The sequence below is a fragment of the Haliotis cracherodii genome, unplaced genomic scaffold (genome assembly GCF_022045235.1).
Source record: "Haliotis cracherodii isolate W230 unplaced genomic scaffold, xgHalCrac1.p SCAF_6, whole genome shotgun sequence".
Taxonomy (NCBI): Eukaryota; Metazoa; Mollusca; class Gastropoda; order Lepetellida; family Haliotidae; genus Haliotis; species Haliotis cracherodii.
In genome coordinates this window covers 3,129,678-3,156,951 of record NW_027266319.1, presented here as the reverse complement: position 1 = coordinate 3,156,951, position 27,274 = coordinate 3,129,678, and the positions used below count along the sequence as shown (strand labels likewise).

Below are 27,274 nucleotides of genomic sequence, written 5' to 3'. Positions count from 1 at the left end.
AACATCCAAGATCCTAAGATTCAAGATTATGGAGTATAACATCCAAGATCCTAAGATTCAAGATCCTGGAGTATAACATCCAAGATCCTAAGATTCAAGATTCTGGAGTATAACATCCAAGATCCAAAGATTCAAGATTCTGGAGTATAACATCCAAGATCCTAAGATTCAAGATTCTGGAGTATAACATCCAAGATCCTAAGATTCAAGATTCTGGAGTATAACATCCAAGATCCAAAGATTCAAGATTCTGGAGTATAACATCAGATCCAAAGATTTGAAGATGCTTGAGTATGAAGCAAGATCCAAAGATTTGAAGATGCTTGAGTATGAAGCAAGATCCAAAGATTTGAAGATGCTTGAGTATGGAGCAAGATCCAAAGATTTGAAGATGCTTGAGTATGAAGCAAGATCCAAAGATTTGAAGATGCTTGAGTATGAAGCAAGATCCAAAGATTTGAAGATGATTGAGTATAAAAGTAGATTCAAAGATATACCAATGCTTGTGTATACAAAACAATTGATCCAACGAAAGAGAATGGGTTAATATAGGCCAACAAAAACGATTACACATAGAACTTTTTTTTGAGCAATACATTGGGTTGTGTCCAGGGACGACACGGGTTGCAGTCGTCTCCCATAATCTCAAAGTGGACACAGAATAAACGATTGTTGTAACCACACACTGCTTACTGAATCCTGTCAAAAACTTAAGTCCGACAATATCTTCCCTTGGAACAAATGGACAGCTTTACCAAAGTTAATTAAACTAGCATCCCACCTACAAAAGTCACAATGATCAGGTTGGTCTCATTGACCACAACGTCATCCAAAAAGAGCGCCCCTGTAATGTGTTTTACTGGTTGATGTCATGTTTTATTATGATATCAGTCTTCATAAACGTACATTCAGGTTGTTTTCTAAACAGAATGTCTCCATATAAAAATCAAACGTTCTCTCGTTCCTTTTTTGTTGTTGAAATAATAGAATCAAAGAATAGATAAATAAGTTCTGTTGACCTATCCAAGCGTGGTAAATATCTCCAGTTAAGTATGCGTATAGCGAGTCCCTCATATCACTTTGCTTGAGATGAAGAGAATCGTTGTAGGTGTCATTTTTTTTACAATGGCCACGACCTTGACCCCGTGTGACACAACAACCATATATAACTTGGTTGTCCACTCTGGTTGTTTCTGAGCACTAAAGCAGGCAACTTATGTCTTTGTTTCCCGAACACTTTCGAGTCTAAATTTTTCACCATGACGATACCCATGTGTACATAATTTGCTGAGTTAAAATACTGATTGCTTTTTTTTACACTTTGCACGTTCGTTGCTTTTTTTCAACAGTTTGTAAACGAGTATTATTCAATCATGAACACACCATGCGGGTTGTGGCCTTGTGATTGTGTGGCGACAGAAACAGCTCTGGCCTGACCTATGGAGCGGTTCACTAAATCTTCCCTGTCGTGACAGCACATGCTTATGTCTATGTATGTCCCTTCAATGTTTGATTGATAGTACTCAACATACGCACGGTGTGTATATCACTACCCTGACCTTTGGTCTTCTTCCTCCATTGCACAAATATATGTCATCCCTACGTTGTCACTGACATGACCAACGTGAACAAGATTTCTGACAAACGGTCAATGTCTTGTTCGGTAATATAAAGTGTCCACTGGTGGATAGTCCTCATTTCCTGTAGCATTCACAGCAACCAGGTACAAAAGTCCATAGCTGATGCCTCGTCCTCAGCATCTTCGGATCATTCATATGTATCATCCCTACAATGTCACTGACACGACCAACGTGAACAAGATGCACTGACAAACGGTCATTGTCTTGCCCGCTGATATAAGGGTCCACTGGTGGCATAGTCTTCTTTTCCATTACATCAACAGCAACCAGGTATAAAAGTCCAGAACTGATGCCTCATCTTCAGCATCTTCAGATCAGTCATACATGTCATCACGGAGACAGTCATATCTGCGTCATTCACACCTTACCAACAGATAACTCTCAGACAGGGTCTGTGGTTGTCACAGCATTCTGGGCACGTAATTTTTGCATTCTTCTCCTCCCGAAAAAGGCAGCTAATAAACATATCGTTGCCAGAACTGGGAGACACACAAGAACGATTCCGCCAGCGAGCGTCCCTTTCCGTCTGGCCTTCCCGCCATGGACGATCAGCATCACACCTGGAATATAGAAACGACGCACATTGTAGACAGCACCACATGGAAACTTGGACATTCGGGTTTCTCGTTTACAATATGACGGCTAGTGCTACGAATGCTGGACCTTATGCGGAAGGAGAGCCGTAAGGTAAATATCACGAGCTGGACTTTCAGTAAGCCGAAAGCCCCCATTCACCTTGGAAACAAGGTGTGCACACTATAAACTTGTTCATACTTCGTTGCTGTGAAAAAATACCCATGTGGGCGATTTCTATCGACACGGAACCACCCTATAAAGGTGAGTGAGTGAAGGGGTGGGTTAGGTGAGTGAGTGGGTGTTTGGTGGTTGAGTGAGTGTGTGAAAGTCTTGCTTTTGCTACTGCTAAACAATCACATTCTAAAGAGTAGTAGGTTCAGGTTGAGTGCGTGAATGTTGATTTTCACCAGTCAGCAACATTCTACGTAATATTATATCACGGCGGTCTGTAAATAGTGGAGTTAGGACCAGACACCAGACACCAAGACACCAAGTCTGACCACCCGATCCATTTTAATCGACTTACATGGAGCCATTTCCCAGAAACACCACATTGGGCATGACAATGACTTGCGAGTAGAGGCGATACACGACGTTGATATCACGTAGCATATAACGCGGCAAACAAATACAGACCCCAACGCGGGTGCAGCACGTGACTCACCTCCAGGGAGGGCGATGAAGGTCAGGAAGAGGAACAAAATCACAAGGGACACCACGCAGCATTTCTTCCCGAGGCAGCGACTCTTCTGATGGACGTCTGAAAAAAAGTTTGTTTTTAATACAATCAAACTAAGGTTTTATATGTATTCTGTTGACCTCTTGACAGTTTCATCGGAGGGAGTAATATTCTGTCACCGAGATCGTCGATGTTTAAAATGAATAAATTTGTAAAGGCCATCCTGTCTTTGAGGCTTACTGCTAGAGTGTTTGAATCGAAGGTCTCCTCTGAACCCTTAACTTTGGGGCATGAGGTAGAGCCTTTCGTGCTCAGTTCCGAGTACTGCTTATTCTGTACTGTATAGTGACCGCCTCCGTTGTCTAGTGGTAGAGCGTCCGCTTGGAAAGCGGAACGTCCGGGATTCGATCCCCGGCCGCGCCATACCAAAAGACGTTAAAAGATAGTACTTGTCTTGCGCTCGGCATTAAGAGGATAAACAAGGACTGGACGCCTGGGGGTCAGTATACGGTGTCTGAGTGGGGTATTCATGTTGAACTGGGGCATGGTATCTCAGTGGGCTAGCACTATAAATGGGCATCAGTCCGGACTAGTACAAGCAGCCACACACACAGACACACACCCGTGCATGCACGTCGAAGTATAAGTGCGATAATCTTGGACGCGACATTAAACCCAATTTCACCTCACCTCACAAACGCTGTAGGCGGCCGAATCGCTTTCTGTGGTGGTGATGCGGTCGTAGATTTGAGAAACAATATATAATCAAACTAATTTCAGTTAATCTCTCAAAGGTAGTGTCTATTTGTCAGTTAAGTGATACTTTCGTCACACAACAGCCTGGTTCGCCAGGAACGCGTTGCTATGCTATACAATATTTCCTGTTTCACCATTTCCTGTTTCGCTTCGTTATATCTGTTTGGGTCACGGTGTCACGATGACACTTTTTTTAATTTACAACCGTGTGTTGTTTAACGCCGCACTCAGCAATATTCCAGCTGTGTGACGGCGGCCTGTAAATAATAGAGTCGTTACAAGACAAACCAGTGATCGATATTGTGAGCAGCGATCGGGACACGGTAACTCGCAATCAACCAGGTCACCGAGCCTGACGACCCGATTCACTTGGTCGCCTCTTACGACCAGAAATCCTTATATTTGTAATAGTAGCGTTATGGTAATATAACTATTGCAATAGTATTGCAAGCGTTTTTGCGTGAGCAATTGAGGTAGGTTTGACGCCGCTTTCTCAATATTTCAGCTTAATTAAGGCGGTAGACGCCTGTAAAGTGTTGCACACATTGGACACCTGTTGGGAATCGAACAGGGCCATCGGCGTGATGAGCGAACGCTTTAACAACGCGGTTACCTAACCATCCGCAACAGTTTTTTTACTGCTGCAAAAATCATAACAAAAATGCACAAAATATTCTTTGATAGTACACGTTGACACACAGAAGCCAACTAAGTATGATAACCATAGTCTTAGCTACGTCGGCTTACCTACAATTAGAGCTATATAATGTGGGACGAATTGAAAGATTACAAATTTTTAAAACTAACGTGCCCGACGGAAAGAGTGATTATTCACACACTTCACGTAATTGCATTTAAATAGTCCGACCGTGTTAGGTCAGTGATATAATGTCACAGACTCATTGAAAACACAGCAATAAACACGATTCATCATAACAGTATCGTAGAAAATGTGACATTCTTATAGACATGAGTTGTTAAAAGGTGTTCTTCTGCACGTACGTGTTAACACTCGTATAAAGAACCACTTCGAGTCACATGCGGTAAATTATCAAACGAAAGGAGCAAGTTCATCAGTGTGAGGTTGTCCGAAGTGGTACAAAAATGTCTGTGTACTGAAATAAGTTGTTAACGGTACGAGAATACACTGTTTACAGTACTTGCGCGCTTCGTAGAACAGCCACAAGAATGTACCTCAAGATCCTAGTAGTACAAGTGAAGTGTTCAAATCCAATACATATATTCTATAGGAGCATCTCATACATCGAGCCCCCTACGAGGTCAAGTGGATAGAGCGTCTGTCCGGAGAGCGGAAGGTCCGAGGTTCGATCCCCGGCCGGGTCATACCAAAACACGTTACAAGATGGCACTTGTTGTTACCATGCCTGGCGCTCGGCATTAAGGGGCTAAAACAAGGACTGGCTCGGAATCAGTATAGTGTGTCTGAGTGGAGTATTCATGTTAAACTGGGGCACGGTATCCGAGTAGGCAAGCACGATAAAACATTCATTATTTGAACTGATACAAGCAGACACACACACACAGACACACACACACAGAAGCACACACACACACACACACACACACACACACACACACACACACACACACACACAAACGTTGCTCCCATCACAGCACATCATATCATATACGGAACAACAGCGTGAAACTGCACGCGTGAAACTGCACGCCATCATGCACAACGTTCCTACCTCGGCCTGGCATCATCACGGCGTTCTGTCGACTGTGTACAATACCTCCTAGGCCTCCCTGGCCCTGTCCGAACCTAGGTCAACAACGTGGTTGCCCATCTTAATGCCACTTTATCCGTCTAAGACTCATGCGGCGGCGCATCCACGAGGCCTACCCCGTGGAAGTGGGTCACATACCATGCGCACAATTATTACTTTATCGCCACAAAGTCCCACACAATCGCCTTTTCTGCTAATCACCTTACAAGAATTCAGTAATTATGTAAACGTTTCTCTACAAAGTCTTATACATGAACTTACACATGCAACAATTAGGCTAACAGAAAGGCAAGTAGGGGTACCGCTAGTCTTGTTTCAATGGTTCCTTTGTTGTATAATCATGCTTTAAGTCCAATACTACAAATGTAATACCAGGTATAATACCTACATTCCGTTACTGCCCCGCCCATCAGTTGTTTGTGGCGTGTCGGAACACGTGGGTCTTTCTAACATGTTCACAGTTAAATCTCTGTCCCTTTGACTGTAGAATATGTAGGACAAATAGATAATTGAGCTCATAGTCGCCCATGACACATAAGAGTAAAAACATTGGTACGGGGTTATTTGGAAATACCGAGCGTGCTGTAGCGCATTAATTATCCAGTACGGATCATCATTAGTGAGTCTTCAGTTATCGGGTGGCTTTCCGGACAAAATCACTTCAATCGTTTTCAACAATAAAAGTGTATGAATTTTAGAATTATGTTATGAATGGAATGTGCTTTATTAAGATTTTAGAAGTTCTGTTAAATCTACTTGTCTTTGATTATATTTTAGTTTATGACCTCAGGAAATTTTAAAAGGTTTTATGGTAGGCATGTAGAAAACATTTCCTAAATTGACGCATTCGTGACAAAACTGATGTCCAAACTTGATGTCCGATGCAGTTGTCTATGTTCCCGTGTTTTTAGCTGAACAACTGACTTGCCTTTGCATGTGTTTGTGACGGGTGCCACCGGCGAAGCAGGATACGCTCACCTCTTCGTGAACACCCGGTATCATCGCTACATGACAGTGATTCATAAACACAAGTCAGAATCGAAAAATTGACTCTGCTTTAAGAAGAGATTTCTTCTGACTATGGAAAGGTTTTTGTGGCTTGTATTCACTTGTATGACGTATTCACTTGACTCCCGCGTTTATTGCAAATGTTTTCACAGTACTGTGAACACCTGGTGAAGCTGATCGAAGCCGATCCGGCATATTTGATTGACGTGTCCTTGTGTCAGGCTTCGTGACCCAAATTGAGTAATCAATTTCATAACAACCAATCAAATCTCCATCCCTTATTTCTTTCATTGAAACTGGGTACATGTATTATCATGTGTTTGCTGGTGCATGTTAAATCGTGGCAATGAGCCTCCACAGTGTTGTGTCTACATTCTGACACATCGCCTTATCAGCAGCACATGACATAGTGCAAATATTTCACCACACTATCGACGTGGTGTGAGCGCTGTGAGGAGTTTACGTAAACATACCTGTCATAATATGCACCTCGGCCAAAACACGGAAACCCTACGGTGGTAATTGTTACAATGACAAAGCGACAAGGAATATGAAACCAAGATCTTTCGGTTTGTCCTATTTAGTTGACTATCTTCAGTGAGTGTCAAACAAAAAAATGAATTGATTATACAACATGGTGATGACCTGAATATAGGACACCCCTGTTAGGGGTATGAAAATATTAACATTATGAAACAAAATTATCAATTATGTACATTACAGATTTAAGGACGATTCCCTAATGAGACAAAACAACGGTACCTTAAACTGGGTCTGAAAACTCCATACACCGTATATATACCACGCGGTGTGTGTGACATGCAAACATGCTTGTTTACGCGAGGGTCACAGTGACCCGTGTACACGTCTCCCCGTCACAACACCCACCCCACACATCCCTGCCCCGCCCTGCTCACCTCTCCTCGTCTCCCCCGTCATGGGCTCGGTCTCACTCGTCGTGCCCCCCGCCATTGGGAGTGGAGTGTGAACGACCGGGGCAGATCGCACAGAACACAACTCGCTGACACGTATGGCGAATCTACAATCTTCAGACTCCCTTCTCGGGGTCAGACAGCAAATAACGTCCTGTGGGTACAAGTCTCGCTCGGTTGGTCAGAACTATTTATAGCTGCTTCAGTTCCTCTCTGACGATGCTTTCTTGGCTGCCGTCGGGTTTTCTAAAGCGACACATGACGTCACAAATGACCTCTTTAAACCGCAGTGCATATCACCAGATATCGATTTTTCGACACGCGATCTGAAAGACCAAAACTGGTGATGTGTTTGCTTCGTCGGGTGCCAAAACCTCCCGGACAGTTTCAGATTAGGGGATGTTTTGACTTGGGATGCCCTGTGATATTTCTCGGTACCATTCTACAGTGGAGCGTAACTGTCAAACGTCCGCGATAATCTCACGACTTCTAAAACAAATAGTTATCCTTCGAGAAACGAGCACATGGACTTTATGTCGATCCCATGTTTCAGGTATCAGGAAAACGACACTGGGCGAGAATATGCGCCTCGAGCGTTATATCTCCTCAGCACTGCAGTCTCCTCGTGAGCCGGAAAGATACAATTAACCCATAATGTCAGAAGGACACCCGACTGTGATGGGCAAATGCTAATAGGCACCCCCACTGTCTGATGTCGAAATGTCAGTCACTGGCTACAGACATGGTAGAAAAGGTTCAAAAGGGATGTTTTCGCTGCAACTATTTTCTGTATTTTGTTTTAGATTGGTTGGTTGGTTTGTTGTTTAACGCCGCACTCAGCAATATTATAGCTATATGACGGCGGTCTGTAAATAATCGAGTCTGGACCAGACAATCCAGTGATTTACATCATGAACATCAATCCATGCAATTGGGATCGATGACATGCATCAACCAAGTCAGTGAGCCTGACCACCCGATCCCGTTAGTCGCCTTTTACGACAAGCATAGACGCCTTTTACGGCAAGCATGGGTTGCTGAAGACCTATTCTACCCCGGATCTTCACGGGTATAGGAACTATGACAGGCATCCCCATCACTCTCTGTCGCTGATACAGAAACAGAAACAGATGTTAAAATCTGAATTACCGGGCAATAGTATACAATTGAATTTGATATATAATAATATAGTTATCAAAACGTTACTTGGCAACGGAGTTAATTACTATCATTCATATAAGTTTCACCGCTTTTTTGCCTGTAATGCCAAATGGAATCTCTTCCGTGGACAATCGAGGCTGGTTACTCTCTGGTGTTGGGGGCGGTGGGGTAGCCTAGTGGTTAAAGCGTTCGCTCGTCACACCAAAGACACGGGTTCGATTCCCCACAAGGGTACATTGCGTGAAGCCCATTTCTGGTTTGCTGAAATACTGCTAAACGCGGCTTAAAAACATACTCATCCACTCACACTCTGATGTTGACGTTTGATATTGAACGAAAAGTGCACTCTAGGTGCAGCCATGCATACTTTCAACACCAGGCGACAGTGAAGGCGGGGCCGCACATGACATCAGCTGCAAGCATGTCTCACGGAGTCCCCCCTCAGCTGCATACAAAGACGCTCGTTGAGGTGACATAACTTTCCCTTCACTGACCCCTTAATTACATTCCTATGGTTGGGCGTAAATCAACATTCCTCGTTGCACTCTCATCTGCACACACAACTCGTATATCGGGTTAGAATTAAATTATTTCATCTCTCCCCTTTCCTCACATCTCCTGTCTGACCCATTACATGTATACATCCCAAGGCGAACTGCCATTTATTGGGGGCGTGAACACGACCAGCCATTAACTCACTGTTTGCATCCAATTTAACTCCAATTTACAGGTCACTTAGACTTGCACAAGTCTCTGGGGCAATAATTATTAGCTTAAATCATAATTTATAGATTATGTAAATAATAAGAACAAGTTGTCCCTATTAGAAACTTGAGTCCACACATCTAGACTTGCCTATAAGGAGATAGAATTACTACACATCCATGGTCTTATCATTCAGTACAGCCTTTAAGCAAGGCTAGAGGTCACTTTACAGGCAGCCGTGCTAGATGCAAGCAGAATACTGATGGTTGATATTCACTGACACTTAAAACGTACGATGTGCTTGCCAATTCTTCGTTCAAGACTGTATTCTCTGAAATGTTTTGGAATCTCATTTAGTTGAAGCACATCCCTAAACAATTCTAAATTCATTCAATAACAAATGAAAATAGTTTAGTGAAGAGTGCCGTGTGGAAACGGTTATCTTTTTCTAAACTTTTCCATCGACGCGAAAATACATTAGTCATGTTTACCTCATCAGCGACAGACAAAATCAGCCAATTTCAAGGTAGTATTATTTAAACTAAAATGTATTATTTTTGTAATATTTATCTAACCATATCAATTATCTGAAACAAAAGTGTTCCTTCTTTTAGCCTAACAGGTTCTTTGAAGGACGAATATTTATAGACAGTCTTAATTGAAACCTTGATTCGTCCGGTAGATCTTTATCATTTGAACAGCCACTCAAAATCTTTACTCTTGTCGAATACCGTTAACGAAATCTGAACACATAGACGAAAAATCATTCTCATGTTTCCGTGAGGAATCTCACTTAAATAGAGTAACTATTGATTAAACAAAAGCCAAACCTCATTTAGAATGATAAAAGTGTTCGTCAATATGTTTGAATCTCCCAAGACCAGGAAAGACGACTGTCTTTAATTCAATCACGAAAGTAACAAAAGTCTTTCAAGATAATATCACACACCCCAAGTTCATTTAAGCAGGAGAGACAGTTCTTACAGAGCGTACGCGCGTGGGAATACGGAGTCCAATAACGCTAGCCTACTTCATAAGACGTACAATACCTCCTTAGTTCTCCGTGATATTGATTACTGCGACTCTATTCTCAGTCGTGTTCATTCCGTGTTGATTTCACGTCGATTGGGGAAATAACCTTGCCACAAGCAAATTGCCGGATTCGTTTTTAGCCGATAGCTTGTTATCTCGCTTCTCGTCTAACTCGCCGCTAAAAACTGTCGTTTCTTCAGATTATGTGAAATGACAGACAGAAATTCGAGGGATCTCCTTTTCTGATTCCATTGGCCCAAGAAATCGAACTGAGATTGCGGAGAAGAGTGATTTGTCGGATGACTTCATCAATGTCACATCAGATTACAAGTACACCCTGATTGGACATTTCATTACTCTGTGTTCTGCAAGCGGTTTTTTTTGGAAGCTCTGGATCCGCCCATGTTTTACAGAACGTATGCAAGTCTGTAACTTTAACTAAACTTGCTTCCAACGGCTTTATAACGCGGACAGTACTGTTTCATGTGAACGTGCTTCCATTGGCTCTATAACGCGGACAGTAGTTTCATTTGAACGTGCTTCCATTGGCTCTATAACGGGACAGTACTGTTTCATGTGAACGTGCTTCCATTGGCTCTATAACGCGGACAGTACTGTTTCATGTGAACTTGCTTCCTTTGGCTCTATAACGCGGACAGTACTGTTTCATGTGAACTTGCTTCCATTGGCTCTATAACGGGACAGTACTGTTTCATGTGAACGTGCTTCCACTTCCATTGGCTCTATAACGCGGACACTACTGTTTCATGTGAACTTGCTTCCATTGGCTCTATAACGCGGACAGTACTGTTTCATGTGAACTTGCTTCAATCGGCTCTATAACGCGGACAGTACTGTTTCTTGCATTTGTGAAATCGATCGGAATTTAGGCGTTTAGAATTATGTACTACGTGTACAGTCGGAATCGTACTATCAACTGGTTTTAGCAGAGATTTCTTCTGGTTATTAGGGAAAGGCGTTTATCGCATTTATTTGTAAACAGGTAAATATTCCCAGCACACTCCGCATAGCAGGGTCGTGGACTAAGGACTTTTTATCCTATTTGTTATTGTTCAACGACGTCTTTATGTATATCTTTTCGGTGAATATGTGATTTCAATTTGAATATTGTGGTGCCGAGAAAGTAATAAATGTTATTTGAATAGAATTTTTTGGTGATTTAATTTCTAGCACAAACAATGGCAGTCATATTCAATGATGCGTCTGTAAAATACCTTATTAATACCTAAAATCTGTGGCGACTGAAAAAATAATCGCTGGTTGAGTCCGGAGAAATTAGAATAATGTGCATGAACCATTCGTGACGAACTCGTCTTATTCCGGAACAAGCCAAATGGTTACGGAAAGGGGCGAGTGGGGACGAATGGTGCACGAGCTTGGGATTGGTTAAGGAAATGTCTGGTTCCGAGAGACATGAGACAGTTCTTATTAGAAACGTGTGTTACTTTTCCGTTTTGACTCTAATGTACGGAATGGATTCCGAACTTTTGGTTAACTTAGGTTGAATTGTTTCCTAACCTCCAATATTCCCCGGTTCGAGCTCTCGTCGAGCGGGGTCAGGTCTGCTGAGTTTGGTCTGGATAAACTGAGTCCACATTAACGAGGTTCCAATGTAGCGTTGCTGTAAAAGGGAACCAACCCCATTCCTTTTTAAAACTATTATACCTACCAAATCTGAATTTTGGAACCAATGATGAAGTTATGATAGTTAAAAAGTAGATTGATATGAGAAAGGGGTGTGGCAGTTAATTTGATTGATTTCCGTTTTCCTGTAAGACTTTATACAGCAAATTGATCAATGTTTGTATAACATATATCTAAATAATTAAGATAAAGGGGCTATTCAAAGAAGTCATTCACGGAACACGTTTGTTTTACATTTGTTTCAACCGATCGGCCAGTTTTTTGGTTTTCGAGAAATAATTTGCGATTTTAGTTTTATTTCACAACCGCCTCTATGAAAACAAGTTAATGATAATAAAAGTTATTCCGGATTTACCCCACTGTACACAATAACACCTTCATTTATAAAGAGATAGATTCACCAGTGGTTGATAACCCTGACCCACATAAAAACTGTATTTGTTTATTGCTTATCGCCGAACTTTGCAATATTCCAGCTTTATGACGGCGGCATGTAAAGAATCGAGTCTGGACCAGACAATCCAGTGATTGATATTTGGAGCAACGATCCACGTCGTCGGGAAAGGATGACGCACAAATAAACAAATCACCGAGTCTGACCGCCCGATCAATTTGGTCGCCTCTTACGACCAGCATAGGTTGCTGGGGACCACTCTAACCGGGGATCACCACCGGCTATTTACAAAGCATTAGTAGGCTAGCCACACAATACTCCATTACCACTGCGGAACTTTTACAATTTATTCTGTATGCATGAACAAAACTGGCTCATTATAACAATATATAATACGTATTCTGACTATGCACCACATAGTCATTGGTCCATTAAACACCACCATACACACATTTAACAGAGATCTATGTCAATATTATCCGACATCTGATCGCTGCGAGGCCTGGTTTCATCAACACGCTGTTAACCATACTATTTGCCCGTGCGTAGGTTTACCGCAAGCCCTGTATTCAAAGATTAACATACATACACGTGGCAAACAATAGTTTATATAGTTCAAGCCAGTCTCCGGGTGCTGTTGATGATCAAGGCGCGAAGGATTAAATAGTCAACTTACTCTACTTAATGTCATCCTTTGTATCTTGTCAACATTTGTTCTAAAGGAAAAGCAGGATTTTGTATGGCGGGGCAGTACGTGTTTGTGCAAGATACTTCATTCATAGGAGAGACGATCGATTTTCACTAGATTTACCGTTATGGGTTAACTTCGACCAGTTAATCAGGGGGAGGGGACCTGTGATTTTATCGAAAAAAATAAACTGACCACGACAATTCTTGAAAAAAATATATAATATGCATCAAACTGTTGAAATAAAAGAAATTGATGGTGTTGTTCATCGAAAAACAATCAGGCTCATGGTTTTAGTGAGTGAGTGAGTGAGTTGGGTTTAACGCCGCTTTTAACATTATTCCAGTTATATCACGGCGTGTCAGCTTAATGTGGGAGGAAAGCCCGAAGTGATGCAGGTCTCAGACGTTTACCACTTCGGTGAAACCAACGAGCACTGGTATGGTGCTGACAAACCTAGAAACATAAGCGGGGTGAACCGGGATTCGAATCCACGATCATAGGTTTCTGGCGTGTCCAAGCGACGTAACTCTGAATAGCGAATTGCGGCGCCTTGGACGACAAAACCATCAGTTCTATTTCATCTGTACAGTAGTTTCAAAGAAGGAATCCAGAAAGGATTACGAAGGTCCACGGATGGACAACCGACAACGTGGGGTCTTACAAACCACTCAGTAATGGAATGGTATATAATATTAATCAACACGACGAGGTTTCTGGCGTGTCCAGGGGACGCAACTCTGCACGGCGAATCGCGGCGCCTTAGACGACTGGGCCACCCGTGTCCCCGCTCATGGTTTTAAATAAAAACAATATCTTGTATTGTAGCTGTAGCTGAACAAATATCTAATCTTGATACCACCCCACCCCCTTCTATCGACACGAAATACCCCGATAAAAGATGTTTCGAGGAGTGAGTGACTTGATGTTGGAGGAAAGCCCGTAGTCACGAAGGACGTTGACGTTTACCACGTTGGAGAAACCCACGACCGGGTGTGGTGCTAACAATCCGAGGTCGACATTTTTAGGTCGAATGTAGAATTCGGTTCCCGACAATAGGCTTCTGGCACGCCTAAGGGAGGCAACTCTCGACAGCAAATTTTGGCGCCTGGCCTTGCCGTGCATCTGCTTCAGCACAGGTGTGTAGGAGTCGTAGAGCGGCGTGGTACGTGGCCCTGGCAACACGACTGTCTGGGTATGTCTCAAACTAACCGAGTTATATACTCATGTATAGCCTGGTCACGGGGTATATATACACACATACGGAGCCTAAAATAACACTAGAGTGCCAATGAATGACGTGGTTTGAACACGCATCGTGTCTGTGTTTGTCTGCGTGTATATGTGTGTGTTATTAACGCTACAAGACTGAGGTACAGAAATGAAGTTATAAGCCAATATAGCCCCTAGGGCGATGTCTTATTGAATCAACATCATCATGTTAACCACGCGCTGAATCTTTTGCTCAAGTGTTGTTTCAGGCAGGCTAATGCACTAATTAAACTACGGTAATCTACAAACAGCAATCAATAACCCGATAACTGAGCTCAGTGCATCATGAGTCTGTAACTTGGGCAATATCAATCATCGATTAGGAATTACCTTGATCCGAGTTGCTTGGTGACTTATAGAAGTGGCGAGTGCTACGTCGCCTGTAGTTGCACACATGGGATGACCAAGGGAAATGTTTACAATGTCCAGTTGACAAAGTTATTTGTCAGACTGAAGTGTGTTGTATGTAGACATAGGACCCGTGAAGATCCGGGTTAGAATTGGTCTTCATTAACCCATGCTTGCTGTAAAAGGCGACTAACGGGGTCGGGTAGTCAGGCTCGCTGACTTGGTTGATACGTATCATATCCTAATTGCATGGATCGATGCTCATGTTGTCAATCACTGGATTGCTGGTCCAGACTCGATTATTTACAGACCGACGTCATATAGCTGGAATATTGCTGAGATCGGCGTTAAACAACAAACCACCAACAACAACAGCAAGTTTGTAGACATATCAATTTGAGGTAATGCAGCCAGACACAAATCCAAGGTAGGACCGAGGCTGTCATAGATGAATTGTTTGTTCGTCATGTCGATGACGTCATTTAAGAACTAACCTGCTAAAATTTATGGTGTAATGATCTGCTTTTATACATTTTTGAAATCAACAAATGATATAAATAATTCAAATCCTTACCCCGGTAGTTTTGAAAAGAATCAAGAGAGTACCAGTGCTTAAAATTGCCAGGATGACAACTGGCCGCCATATTTAGTCGTATGAATCCTCCAACCCTAGATTTCAGATATATTTGCGGCTGAGGGGTAGACAAGTGGTTAAAGAATTCGCTCGTCACTCCTAAGACCCGGGTTCGATTCCTCAAATGAGTACAATGTGTGAAGCCCATTTCTGGTGTCCACCACCGGGATATTGCAGGAACATTTTCAAAAGCGGAAAAAGTCATACACACTCACTCAGTCTCACGTACAAACATTCAGATAAATTCACCATTGTTTTCGAAGTCAGTGGATCAGGTGACCTTTTACTATTCATATCTTCAATGCTGTCCGACTATGTTTTCAAACACGATTAAGATAGGTGAAAATTAATAATTGATGATGAAACAATCTGACCGGAAGCGCAATCAAGAAACAATTACCATCGGAAACCGATTTGCAAACCGACATATCACAAAGAACAAAGGCTACAGCCATCAAGTCAATATAATTCTGACAGAAAGCAATACAATTATCCCTCACCCAAGGAGTTTACACACAACAGAATGCATTCGTGTAGAACAACATAATTGAAAAACATATTTATTATGAAAAGCATGCGTTATTCTTTAATGCATGATTTATGCCTTATCGATCACCTGCGCTGTTTCTTTGTTTAAAACGACACATCGTATATAATATGCACGACTCAAAAACACCAAGACCATTTTAGTAGGTATACTGATATATTTTCTCAATACAATGGGTCGGTGGTCGGAATAAAAATTAATCAGCTTCAAGAGGACGGCCTTGGTGTGTGTTTACGACAAATTAACCAGCTGGCTCCACCCTAACTAATCACTGGCGTCGCGTGTTTGAACAGGTTCTGTAACGATGCGCAGCGAGAATTAATAACATCATACCAGAAGACAGGGGTCTAGTCTTGGCGCTTTTTAGACTATAATATTGAGGGGAAAACTCAATAAGTATCGTTAGTAAGTATTGTATACCCTATTATCTTGAATATACGTAGAGTCGAACGCAAGAGGAATGGGTGTGGACACTTGTTTGTGACGTTTAACAATAACTGCAATTGATTAGTGTTTCCTGATTGGCTAATAGAATGGATGGAACTTGTGTTGTATTATTTCGCTGAACGATGTCGCTGATTTCGTATTGCTGTCTACAGTCATGTTTGTGTTAATCATTTAATCAGCAGTTTTAGAAGTTATAATTGTTAAAGTATTTATTTAGAAGAATTGGCATCAATATGTATTTTTACATTTATAGAGGTATTTAAACGGCGCGCACTTCTTGCGTAAACACGATAAGCCTATTTACGCAGTGTACACATCGGTTTTACGCTTACGCCTCCATAAAGGCAAAACATATTGACGTCATAAACTTCATCATCAAACTAGAAAATATTAGTCACTGAAGGCAAGGTTGTTTTATATGCATGTTTGTTCGTAAATGTTGATTGGTCGCACTAAGCAATAGTCCAGCTGTATGACGGCGGTCTGTAAATAATCGAGTCGGGACCAGACAGTGATTAATATCATGAGCATCAATCCACGCAATTGGGATCGATGACATGCATCAAACCAAGTCATCGAGCCTGACAATCCGATCCCGTTAGTCTTTTGCGGCAAGCATGGTGAGATCTTACAGATAAACATGTCTGATAAAGGGGAGGTTGTATGACAAGTTGTCGACTTCGTTGAACTTCAAATCTCAGTTATCAGGTTAACGATCGCCGTAACTTATAATTTTCGTGCTTCTTGATATCAACTGGCGGTTAACAAAGAGCATTTTACAAACAGCGTCCTTGAAATATCGTTATCAACATTTCCCACATGACGAACCAACAATATAACCATATGTTGTCGAATTTCGCGTGCTGAAGCCTGTCATTACCATTGCACTGCAACACAATCAGGGCGATCACAGATCCGTTCTCTTGGTTACGGATAATAACTGATGCTGATTATATATCCTGAATTTAACTGACACTAATTACAACCACAGACGGGACAACAGATGCTTTTGAGATGCAGACAGCTGTGGTCTCCTCCATGACAACACCTCGACATCATCTCGACAACATCTTGATTTTTAGCCATAAACATATATACACAGTAAAAAAAGTGTTGCACCCCCTATACTTTTTCATGGAGGGGTGTTTTGAAAGGGTGTAAAGATAACCGAATTAATATTATAACCAGGATTTCGTGTATACCAACAAACCAGTGTATTGTCTATACAATGAACTTAAATGGGGTATTCCATGACCTTATGGCATGTAATAATCTCATGCTGAACTTTTACGAAAAATGAACGAACAACGAAGACGCATTAAGTATGGTGACATCTCAATAATTTTTAGTGACCTTATTCATCCAATAGGGTAAGAATGTCATATGGAGATTTGACGAACACAGTAAGTCAATATCGAGAACTTCCACCAAGCACTTGGATCACAGCTTGAAGTCTTCGTCTCATACCCCTCACCAGACGTTGGAATCGCTCCATGGGCAGCTGCTGCCACTCCTCGTGTAATGCTGCTTCCAATTCACGCAAGTTCTGTGGAGGAGGGTCCCGACGATAAATCAGGCGTCCCAAAATGTCCCATACATGTTCCAGAGGATTCAGATCTGGACTCATTGCTGGCCATGGAATCTGCGTCAGAGCATTGTTGTGGATAACCTGGGTCACAGCTCGTGAACGATGTGGTCTGGCATTGTCATCCATGAATATCGGTCTGGTGGCCAGTGGATGATTGTCAAAATGGGGCACCACAACTGGATTCAGCACCTCTTGGATGTAGCGCTCCCCTGTCAAGTTGCCTCGTATGGTCACTAAATCAAGCTTACAATCAAATGAGAAGCATCCCCAGACCATAACAGATCCACCTCCATATGGTACAGTTGGCATGATGTTTCTTGCAGTATAAGCTGTTCCAGGACGCCTCCATACTCTCACTCTGCCATCCACAACATGCAGAAGGAACCTGCTTTCGTCCGACCAGTGGACTCTTCTCCAGGACCTCAAGTTCCAGTTCTGTCTCAGTCTACACCAGGCTAGACGTAGTCGTTTGTGGTTGTCTGTGAGTTTAGGTCGCTTGATAACCCTTCTGGACTTCAACCCTGCAGCTTTAAGACGATTTCTCACGGTCTGGGTACTGAACTGTTGACGAGGAAGCCAAAGACGTTTCAAGGTTGTGCTTGTAGCAAATGGATGACGCCTTACCACCCTCAACAACGCTCTGTCATCTCTAACTGTGGTCTTACGTGGTCTGCCAGAGGGTCTGCGATTCCTTACATCATTAGTTTATGCGTGTTTTCTGACCAAACGGCTTATTGTTGAGTAGTAATGTCCGGTTCTTCTGCCAATCTCCTTGAACGAAAGACCTGCTCCATGAAGGCCAATAATCTGCCACTTGACTGCTTCTGACAATCGTCTACCCGGCATTGTGGGTTACAATAAACTGGGCTGTCAGAGAACATCTTTTATAGGCGATGTTTAGCTTAAGAAGATACTGCAATCTGCAAATGTCATGCACCATGTAATTCACGTGCTGATTGCTACGTTTTGGTGATCATCTTCCCTCCGAAAACATTACACATTTCACATCAGATCCCCAAGGAATACCTACCATTAAAACCAGAGTCGGGCGTTTTAAATGTTGTGATGTATCAAACGTATTAATGTGGGGGTGCAACACTTTTTGTACTGTGTACATGTGATATAATCGTACAATGCACTCTCAGTAGACATTTAGCGCGATCATGGAAATGTTTTTGTCGTCTTTTCATACACGCTGGAGGTTCACGCTAGTGAAAAGGGCCGAAGGCATATGTTTTAGACTGGTCTGGAAATATGGCTACTAAATGGATTTGTGTAGGAACGATAGTTACTCGGGTGGTAAGACTCGTGGTCTAAAAGGTAGAGTAATGGAATTCATTTCGCAAATAGCGTTAGAGAACGACATTATGTGTGGCGTCTATATAATTAGCCAAAGAGAAAGCAAGCGTGCCACCACAGTGATCAAGCTGTCACGTCTTGAAAAACAGCAGTGAAATTTGATTCAGCGACTACTTTTGGCTTCGTGTTACTCGCGTCGAACTCAAAACGAAGCTATGGTAGTCCCGCATTAGAGAAGTCTTCAGTTACCCGTGTTTGTTTTGTTTGTTTGGTGTTTTTTGTTTAACGTCGTACTCAGCAATATTCCAGCTATATGACGGGGATCAGACAATCCAGTGATTGACATCACGAGCATCGATCCACGCAACTGGGATACGATAACATGCATCAATCAAGTCAGCGAGCATGACCACCTGGTCCCGTTACGACAAGCATAGTCGCCTCTAACGGCGAACATGGGTTGCTGAAGATCTATTCCATGGGCGGATACAGCTTTTTTGAAAAGGGCCGGGGGGGGGGGGGGTCTTTGGTGGTAATTTATACAGAAATACAGATTTTTTTCGAAATAAAAAGGGGGGGTGCGCAGGAGGGCTTACAATCATTGTGAACCCTTGATAGAACAAAAACTACGAACAGCCTACGAGACGCACGTGCAGAATTTGCACCGTTGCGAAACCCACGTGCTGAGGTCACCGGTTTCATTGAACCGAGTTCACGACTTTCATCTCCGATACAGGTTATACATTTGAGAGTTTTTATTACAGTTATTTAATTAAAAACGTTGTCTATGCGATGAGTCGGTTATAAGTTGAACAAACCATTTCTCCTCGGGATTACCAGCGATTGTAAACCCTGACATAAGGTGACATACCTCGGGGGTCTATGGCACCACGGCGCCCTCGGTATGTCACCTCATGTCTGGGTTTACAATCGCCGGTAATCCCCAGTAGAAATGGTTTCTCATATACATAATGCCCGTGGTTTACTCTCGAGCGTCTGTTATTGTCCCATGTTACGTAACAGGTCATTGTAAACTCATCACACAGTGACTATTTGGGGTCTTCCCGTCTACCTGGCACCTATTGTTCAGTTATTTCACCCGGGTAGGGGTTAATCCTTTGGAACAAAAGGCGCTCTCTCTTAGCTGCACCAAGTGAAATAACATCTGGGGATCAAATGAGACAAGCAAGACAAAAATGTCCATCTTAGGTTTGAGACAGAACATATCACAAACATACAACTGACATCAATTAATCACCTAATACTTGACTGTCCCTTAACTGTAACTCCTCTCCCTTCAGCTGCTAGGTAGGCGGGAATTAGCCGACCAACCAACTGACCCTTCTGATACCCTCCTCAAGGCGTCCGTTGCTTGGTAACCACCCTATTCAAACACCTTAACTGGGCCTCTTGTTGTTGACATGTCCGTTTCAAGACCTGACACGTTTTGTTGTCAACTGGCCGAGCCATGCGCAGTTGAACACAAGCGAGTTGTGCGGTGATTCTTCGTCCAAGTCCATCAGCTTTAGTTGTTTTGTTATCAATACGATTTTTTTCTATACTAGATGAGTATCTCAGTTACATACTTCCATTACCATCATTAAATACAATATCGTGTGATGTCGAGTATTTACCTAAAAACTACCCTGTACCAGGGGTATCATCATGAGTAAAGTTTGAGTAATCCACTTCTCATTTTCAACGGCAACTTTCAGCACTGGACTTTCTTTCTGTTAAGATGCGCAGCAACTTATCACCAATATATCACTATGAATAATTGTGAAAAATAATCTAAAAGACAAAAGTGGTCAGACCAGACTGCATGGCAGAGATTTGTATACAATTAAAGAGAGTGTTCTTTTGAAAAAAAAAAAGACTTAAAAAACGAACAATAAGAGCCGTGTCGTCACGTCATACCCGGCCAAACCAAAATACAAGAATCATTACGCTTTTTTGGGTGGGGCCATGGTGGTGGGCGCTGGTCCTTCAAGATAATCACTTGTCTCGGGACTAGAGATCCCCAGAACATTGCTTAATATCAGGCTATAGCTGTGGAAATATAGACTTGCCAAATTATTCTAGACTTGAGTCGAAGTCACTGTTTAATGAATTTTCCAGGATCTGGAAGACAGCCCAGACATGCGGGTGTCATACATACCATTGCAACATACATCACACTTAAAACATTCTGTGTCCGCTCAAACATACGTCATTACGTAGGGAAAAAGCTGATTTCTACCATAACTCCCATTGGCATGGAGCTGCGTGCATTTTTACATGAACGTAATTGTATGTATGTGTTATTAACAGGTCCCAATTATGGCCATAACATGCGACAAGCCCCTACCCAACCTTGAATGTCTGCTTCGTGAGGGGTTAAGCATGTGAACAATGAGAACGCGGGGGACATGGTTAGTGTGTGGCGGGGAAGAGGTGTCTGCAGGTGACTGCATACCTGAATGAAAGGTGCAGTGGCTGGTCAGGTGCACGTCTCACACCGCATGTCACTGTGCACTGTGCAATGTCAACATAACCCCTTGTTGCTGTTACAGTCAGTCCCTTGATAGTCATCAGAACACATTCACTGACAAGAGCGACTTTGCGAGAGCTGTTGCCGCCTCGGTGAACATTACGTTAATGCAGAGATCATTAAATAGTGGGAGTATGGTTTTACGCCGCTTTTAGCAATAATCTAGCAATATCAAGGCGGGGAACACCAGAAATGGGCTTCACACATTGTACCCATGTGGGGAATCGAACCTGGGACTTTGGCATGACGAGCGAACGCTTTAACCCCTAGAATACGCCGCTCCTTTAAATATACACATCATTGTAGGTAATCGAGTCTGGATCAAATAAACCAGTGGTTGATGGCATGAGCAGCGATCGACAGCACTGTGATCACCCAATACCCACTTTAGTCGACTCATGGACATCGAGGACGTATTTGATCCCGGAGTTATATCATAAATTGCAATTAGCAATGCATGTGTGTGGTGAACGTTTGTACTGTCGGTTATTTTTCAAACAAGTCGTGAGTTGGGTTTGACGCCAATTTAAACTTATTTAAGTTATATCACGGCATGTGTAGGGGGGTAACACGAAGTGATGCAGATATCAAGCATTTACCACGTTGGTGAAACCCACAAGCACGGATATGGTGCTGATAAACCTAAAAGCATAATCGGGGCGAAATGGGATTGGAACCCTCGAATTCTGAACATCGCCCTTGCAAACTGCTATTACCTACTCATGTTAATTAATAAACTGATCATGGTATTTTCGATATTGCACCGTTGTCAGTTGTCAAGTTGCCACACAAAGAATTCACTGTGGCTACCTGGTTTAAATGACATTTTTCGGTATACAACGGTATACACTTAGCGCGACTAGTTCGCTGTCACTCCACTGACATGTTAAATGAATCACATAGTGTACCCGACATCTAAGTTCATACACGAACGGTGGTTATTAAAATGTATTACTAACGCGCATATTACATGGTTATTGTAGCGATGAGTGAATTTGTTCCATTGAATCGCAGTAAGACCTCCCCATTAATTAACATTCGGATCTTATAAAAATAGCGATTGCAATGAAATGAAAATTTTAATGACGAAATAACAAATGAATACTTTCCTTTGCAATGCAAAAAAACTTCATATATTATTACTTCACATATAGCAAAGTAGTCAACCATGCTAACGTTCGAAGCTGATCATTAATGGTTGTTTACCATAGCCTTATTTGAGAGAACCTGCTTATTACATGTTATCCTGAATTGACATGAGCAATCCACCAAGACTTCATTACCTTCCGAAATAAGAAAGCAAAACGTAATCTAATATCTTTTGCATCAGTCACAAGTACTCATCACATATTTATTATCATCAGCTCTATTCTAAGGTAGTAAAACTATCAAGTACTGTTAACGTAATGTAGCTGAAGTGCACATAGTTCCGTAGTTCGTATTACATCTAGCTAGCCACACAGCAGAAGAGGAATACGGGAAGCATGCAAACAACTAAGCTTCGACCGCCGATACAATCGTCGCCTCGTTGAGTGAGTATCGTTTAAGCCGCTTTTACACCTGACTGAAAAATGTGTTAAAAAATATTTTTTTCATTTCAGAAAAAAATGTACTAATTCGTGATTGATCCGTTGTTGTCCAACATCAAGGCTACTTTCTACAATAACACGTTAGCTCTATCTATCATTTAGACATTTAATATGTTTTCATGCTAGACGCTGAAAATCAATGTCAATAACTTGGTGCGAACAACACCATTAAATCACGTTTGACAGATGTACAATATCACGCACTCCGAGTGTTGGGTTCTCGTGACAACACGGATAGTTTGGCGTCGTATTGTCATCAATTTCCAATGAGTCCGATACAGTCCTCGCTGCGTGCCAAGGGACACACAACTTCAATTTTATTAACATATTAAATGAAAAAGGCCGATAATAATGAAAGTTGACACTTGCTAGTTTTCACAGGTTTTGGGTAGCGATTATACTAGCATCTAGTCTCTGAAATGAAAATATTTTACAGAAAAAAGTTATTAAATTATAGTTATACTGCAGTATTGGATATATTTGGTCAAGCGTCTGTATGACAGACAGGCGGCGATTAATAATAGAGTGTATATGGCTCCGTTTGTGCCAATGAACTTTCATGATGATTTCGACAATTTTGGTGTCATTTGGGCGGCCTGATCCTGTGTGTGTCACCAATCAAGATTCAGATCACTCTGAACTCCCCCCCCCCCCCCCCCCCCCCAACACACACACACACACACACTTTCACCGTTATGTCACGCGTGTAGCGTTCATCAGTTTCAATTAAGGCGAACTCACAAAATTGAAGTACATGCAGATAGCATCAGTCAATACGTGAAAAGATCATTAGCTTTAATGTCAGATTAATATCAACGGAGCTGTCACAATTTCAACTCATATAATAGGTTTCACACTATGAGTGAAATATACAAGTCTTTGTTGCAGCGTGTTTATGCATTCCTTTGCGCCAGTTTTACTTTAACCCATTTAGGGGAATCGTTATTGAATAGTATACGACATCTATCACACAAATTCAAAGCGCTGCTGAATAGGTAACCTCAAACAGAGTTACGTCCCTTGGCCGACCAGAATCCTAAGTGAGTTCGAGTCCTAGATTCGTCCTGTTTCGTTTCTAGGTTTGTCAGCACCACATCGGTGCTTGTTTCACCTAAGTGGTAGGTAAACGTCTAAGACCTGACTTACTTCGGGTCTTCTCCCCACATCAAGCAGACACCTGATACAACTGAACTACTTTTCAAAACCCAACTCACCGACTGTACCCTCAAATAGTTTAATAGCATGCACAACGTGGAAGCTATGTGTACTTATATAATAGGGTACCGACATACATGTACGAGACTAGTGTGTGGAAGGTATTACACGTCACGCGTGAAGGGAATACGATACCTACACAAGTATCTGAGTCATGCAGGCCATACGTCCCTGGGAGAAAACATGGTCAGATATTTGTCAAAGAAATCTGCAATGGGTGTGAGTCACATAAGCAAAGCCTATACAATCCTGCTTTCATGTCAGATTAATATCAACGGAGCTGTCACAATTTCAACTGATATGATAGGTTTCACACTATGAGTGAAATATACAAGTCTTTGTTGCAGCGTGTTTATGCAATCTGCCCTCCATGGCGTCAGAACAAGAACCTATGCAAGAAACAATACATATTGTACGTTTTACTTCCACGTCTCGTACGAGGCTGAGAAATGTCCGGGTAGCTATTGTACGTTTGATAAGATAAGATAATATTTTATTTACGTGTCACGCAGTATAACAAACACACATTCAAAGTACATAACAAAATATAAAATATACCACCCGGCCAGTTGGCTCAAAATCCAAAGACCAAAAATAACTCAGTTTTATGTAAAGAGATTATACTAGCATCGTTTAGTGAGCTACACATGCAAAATATATACGAACGTGTGGTAACAGAACTATTTTATAAATACTTATTTGAAAATGTCCCATTGTTAATATCTTTTGTAACTGTTGAGGAATCATTTAAGGAAGAATACCATTAAAACTACATATATTTAGATTTGTATAAACATGTGGTTAAATCCTATAAGGAAGAATAACAATTACTTATGGATCAGAAGTGCACTATTTACAATGCAAGTTGATATTTTCTTCTTTTATACATAGCAGTAACAAGTATCACCTGTCACAATCACATATACGAATGCCAGACGATTCGACACCCTATGCGTTTCGACCCTTGATTACCAAAAGGTCCACATACAACTGCCCTTGGGGCGACTCATTTAAGAACGGAAACAATTGCGGCAGAACAAAAAGCTTCATGTTCAGAATTAATTATGCGTGACACCATCACGAGAGTGTGCGATACCACCGATTTATTATCGGTATGTCCGTTCATCCGTACCTGCTACTATGACATATAAATGTGGTTTATTAATGAATAACAGGATTTTGGTTTACAAATTTAATTGATAAATCGTTTGCGATTCAGGTAAGGCTGATGATCATCTATTTTCATAATGGTTATACCATTTATCCAAAGCACTTTCTGACCCCGCTGAAAGTGCAAACTTCACGCTTCGGTGCTAATTTACACCCTCTCTTCATGTTTGTACACACATGAAAAAATTTTGAACATAGCAGATCGATACATGTCCTCAGTGTAAACTTAAACTGTATTTAGTATCACACTCTTTGAAATAACTCTGTGTTTTTGTACTGAGCATTTGGGTTAATAGGTTAATCATTATTAAATATAGAGTTGCCGTTTTCGCCCGACACAGTAGCCGTTTTCGCCAAATGCGGTGCCGATTTCGCCAGAGAAATCGGTGACGTTTTGCTGAGGTGCCGTTTTAGCCTGCACCCAATAGTACAGTCATAGTATTTAGCATTGTTTAATTACAACGTACACATTCTAAATAATGAACAATATATTAATTCAGTGCTCACCTTCTTGTAAATCAGATGTGCTCTCTGATCTTCGCTTCATCTCAATGTTCCGAGTGACCAGCTTCTTGTCCAGTGTCAAATCCCCATCACCGCATTCACCAGTGGTGTATATATCAACGGCACATGCATACAATCACAACCCCGATGCTTGGATGTCACTACCACACAACAGTTGTTAACTCTTCTTGTATAAGCTCTCACTGTTAACAACAAATATGATGTCTGTTGCTAGTTCCGCACAACGACCTCGCTTGCAACCTCCAGGTGAGAATGCCGTCTGCTGCCGTCCAAAATCATGTCGTCTGCTTTGAAGTCGTTCGGCGCGTGCGCGGTCTGAAACACGGTCGTCTGCTACACTCACAGACCGTCGTGTGGATGATAAAATACGTTCATTATCTGATGTTGTGACTCTCTGCAAGACCGTGTTGACCTGTGTGAAACTCCTGGTAACTGCTCGCTGACACATCGGCCGTCTTTGTTGGACGAAGCATGAGGCCCACTCAATGGGGGATTAAGCGTGAACGCTTCCTCTCTATACAGTGGCCAATGAACTTTACGAAAGGGCTATAACGGGGACATGATTGTAATTGTGGGGATTACCACCAATAAACCAACAGCGCCGCGACGTTGTTGTGACGACATTCGCCCCTATTTTGACTGGAATGAAATGTTTTGTTGTGGTCGCCGTTGGATTTAAACATGAAATATGCAAAAACTCAAAGCTTATGAAAATATTACATGAGAACAGAGACCATATAACGGTATTATCATTCAAACATGTTGATCAACCGTCTCTATATAAACACAGATAAATTGCCCTTATTTGTTATCTAAATAGGAATTTTGTTTGTTTTAACCTAAATCTGTAAAGCAAATAAAAAAATACAAATACATTTTCAAAGCGATTCCGTAACCAACGGCAACATGGGTAACATAGATACAATTACAGAATTTAATACGACATCTTAATCATTTATATGGACTGTGCGTAGCATCTTATTAATTTAGAATGTATGATTTGTAAGAATACATTCTCAGAACGGGTGCAGCATGCATGCGAAGGTATAGATGAAGAACGATTGGATAGCGCCCTTTGTGTGATCATGAGGGGTCTGCATCCTGTGAAATACATTGATGGCAA

General features: G+C 41.9%; 2 protein-coding genes across 3 annotated transcripts in view; one reads left to right on the top strand and one right to left on the bottom strand.

Moving 5' to 3' along the window:
• LOC139445406 (proline-rich protein 23A3-like) overlaps positions 1–27,274 on the top strand; it is a 93,564-nt gene that overhangs the window by 7,857 nt on the left and 58,433 nt on the right. The gene's annotated exons all lie outside the window — the stretch shown is intronic.
• On the bottom strand, positions 381–26,574 carry LOC139444818 (uncharacterized). Of its 2 annotated transcripts, none has more exons than XM_071225784.1 (3): positions 26,134–26,574; positions 2,881–2,976; positions 381–2,200 (listed from the first exon to the last, which is right to left on the bottom strand). In XM_071225784.1, exons 1-3 carry the CDS (start codon positions 26,171–26,173, stop codon positions 2,022–2,024), a joined length of 315 nt encoding a protein of 104 aa, XP_071081885.1. In that variant the 5' UTR covers positions 26,174–26,574; the 3' UTR covers positions 381–2,021. The 2 variants fall into 2 exon arrangements, with proteins under 2 accessions (XP_071081885.1, XP_071081884.1); XM_071225783.1 differs by lacking the exon at positions 26,134–26,574 and adding an exon at positions 7,328–7,650.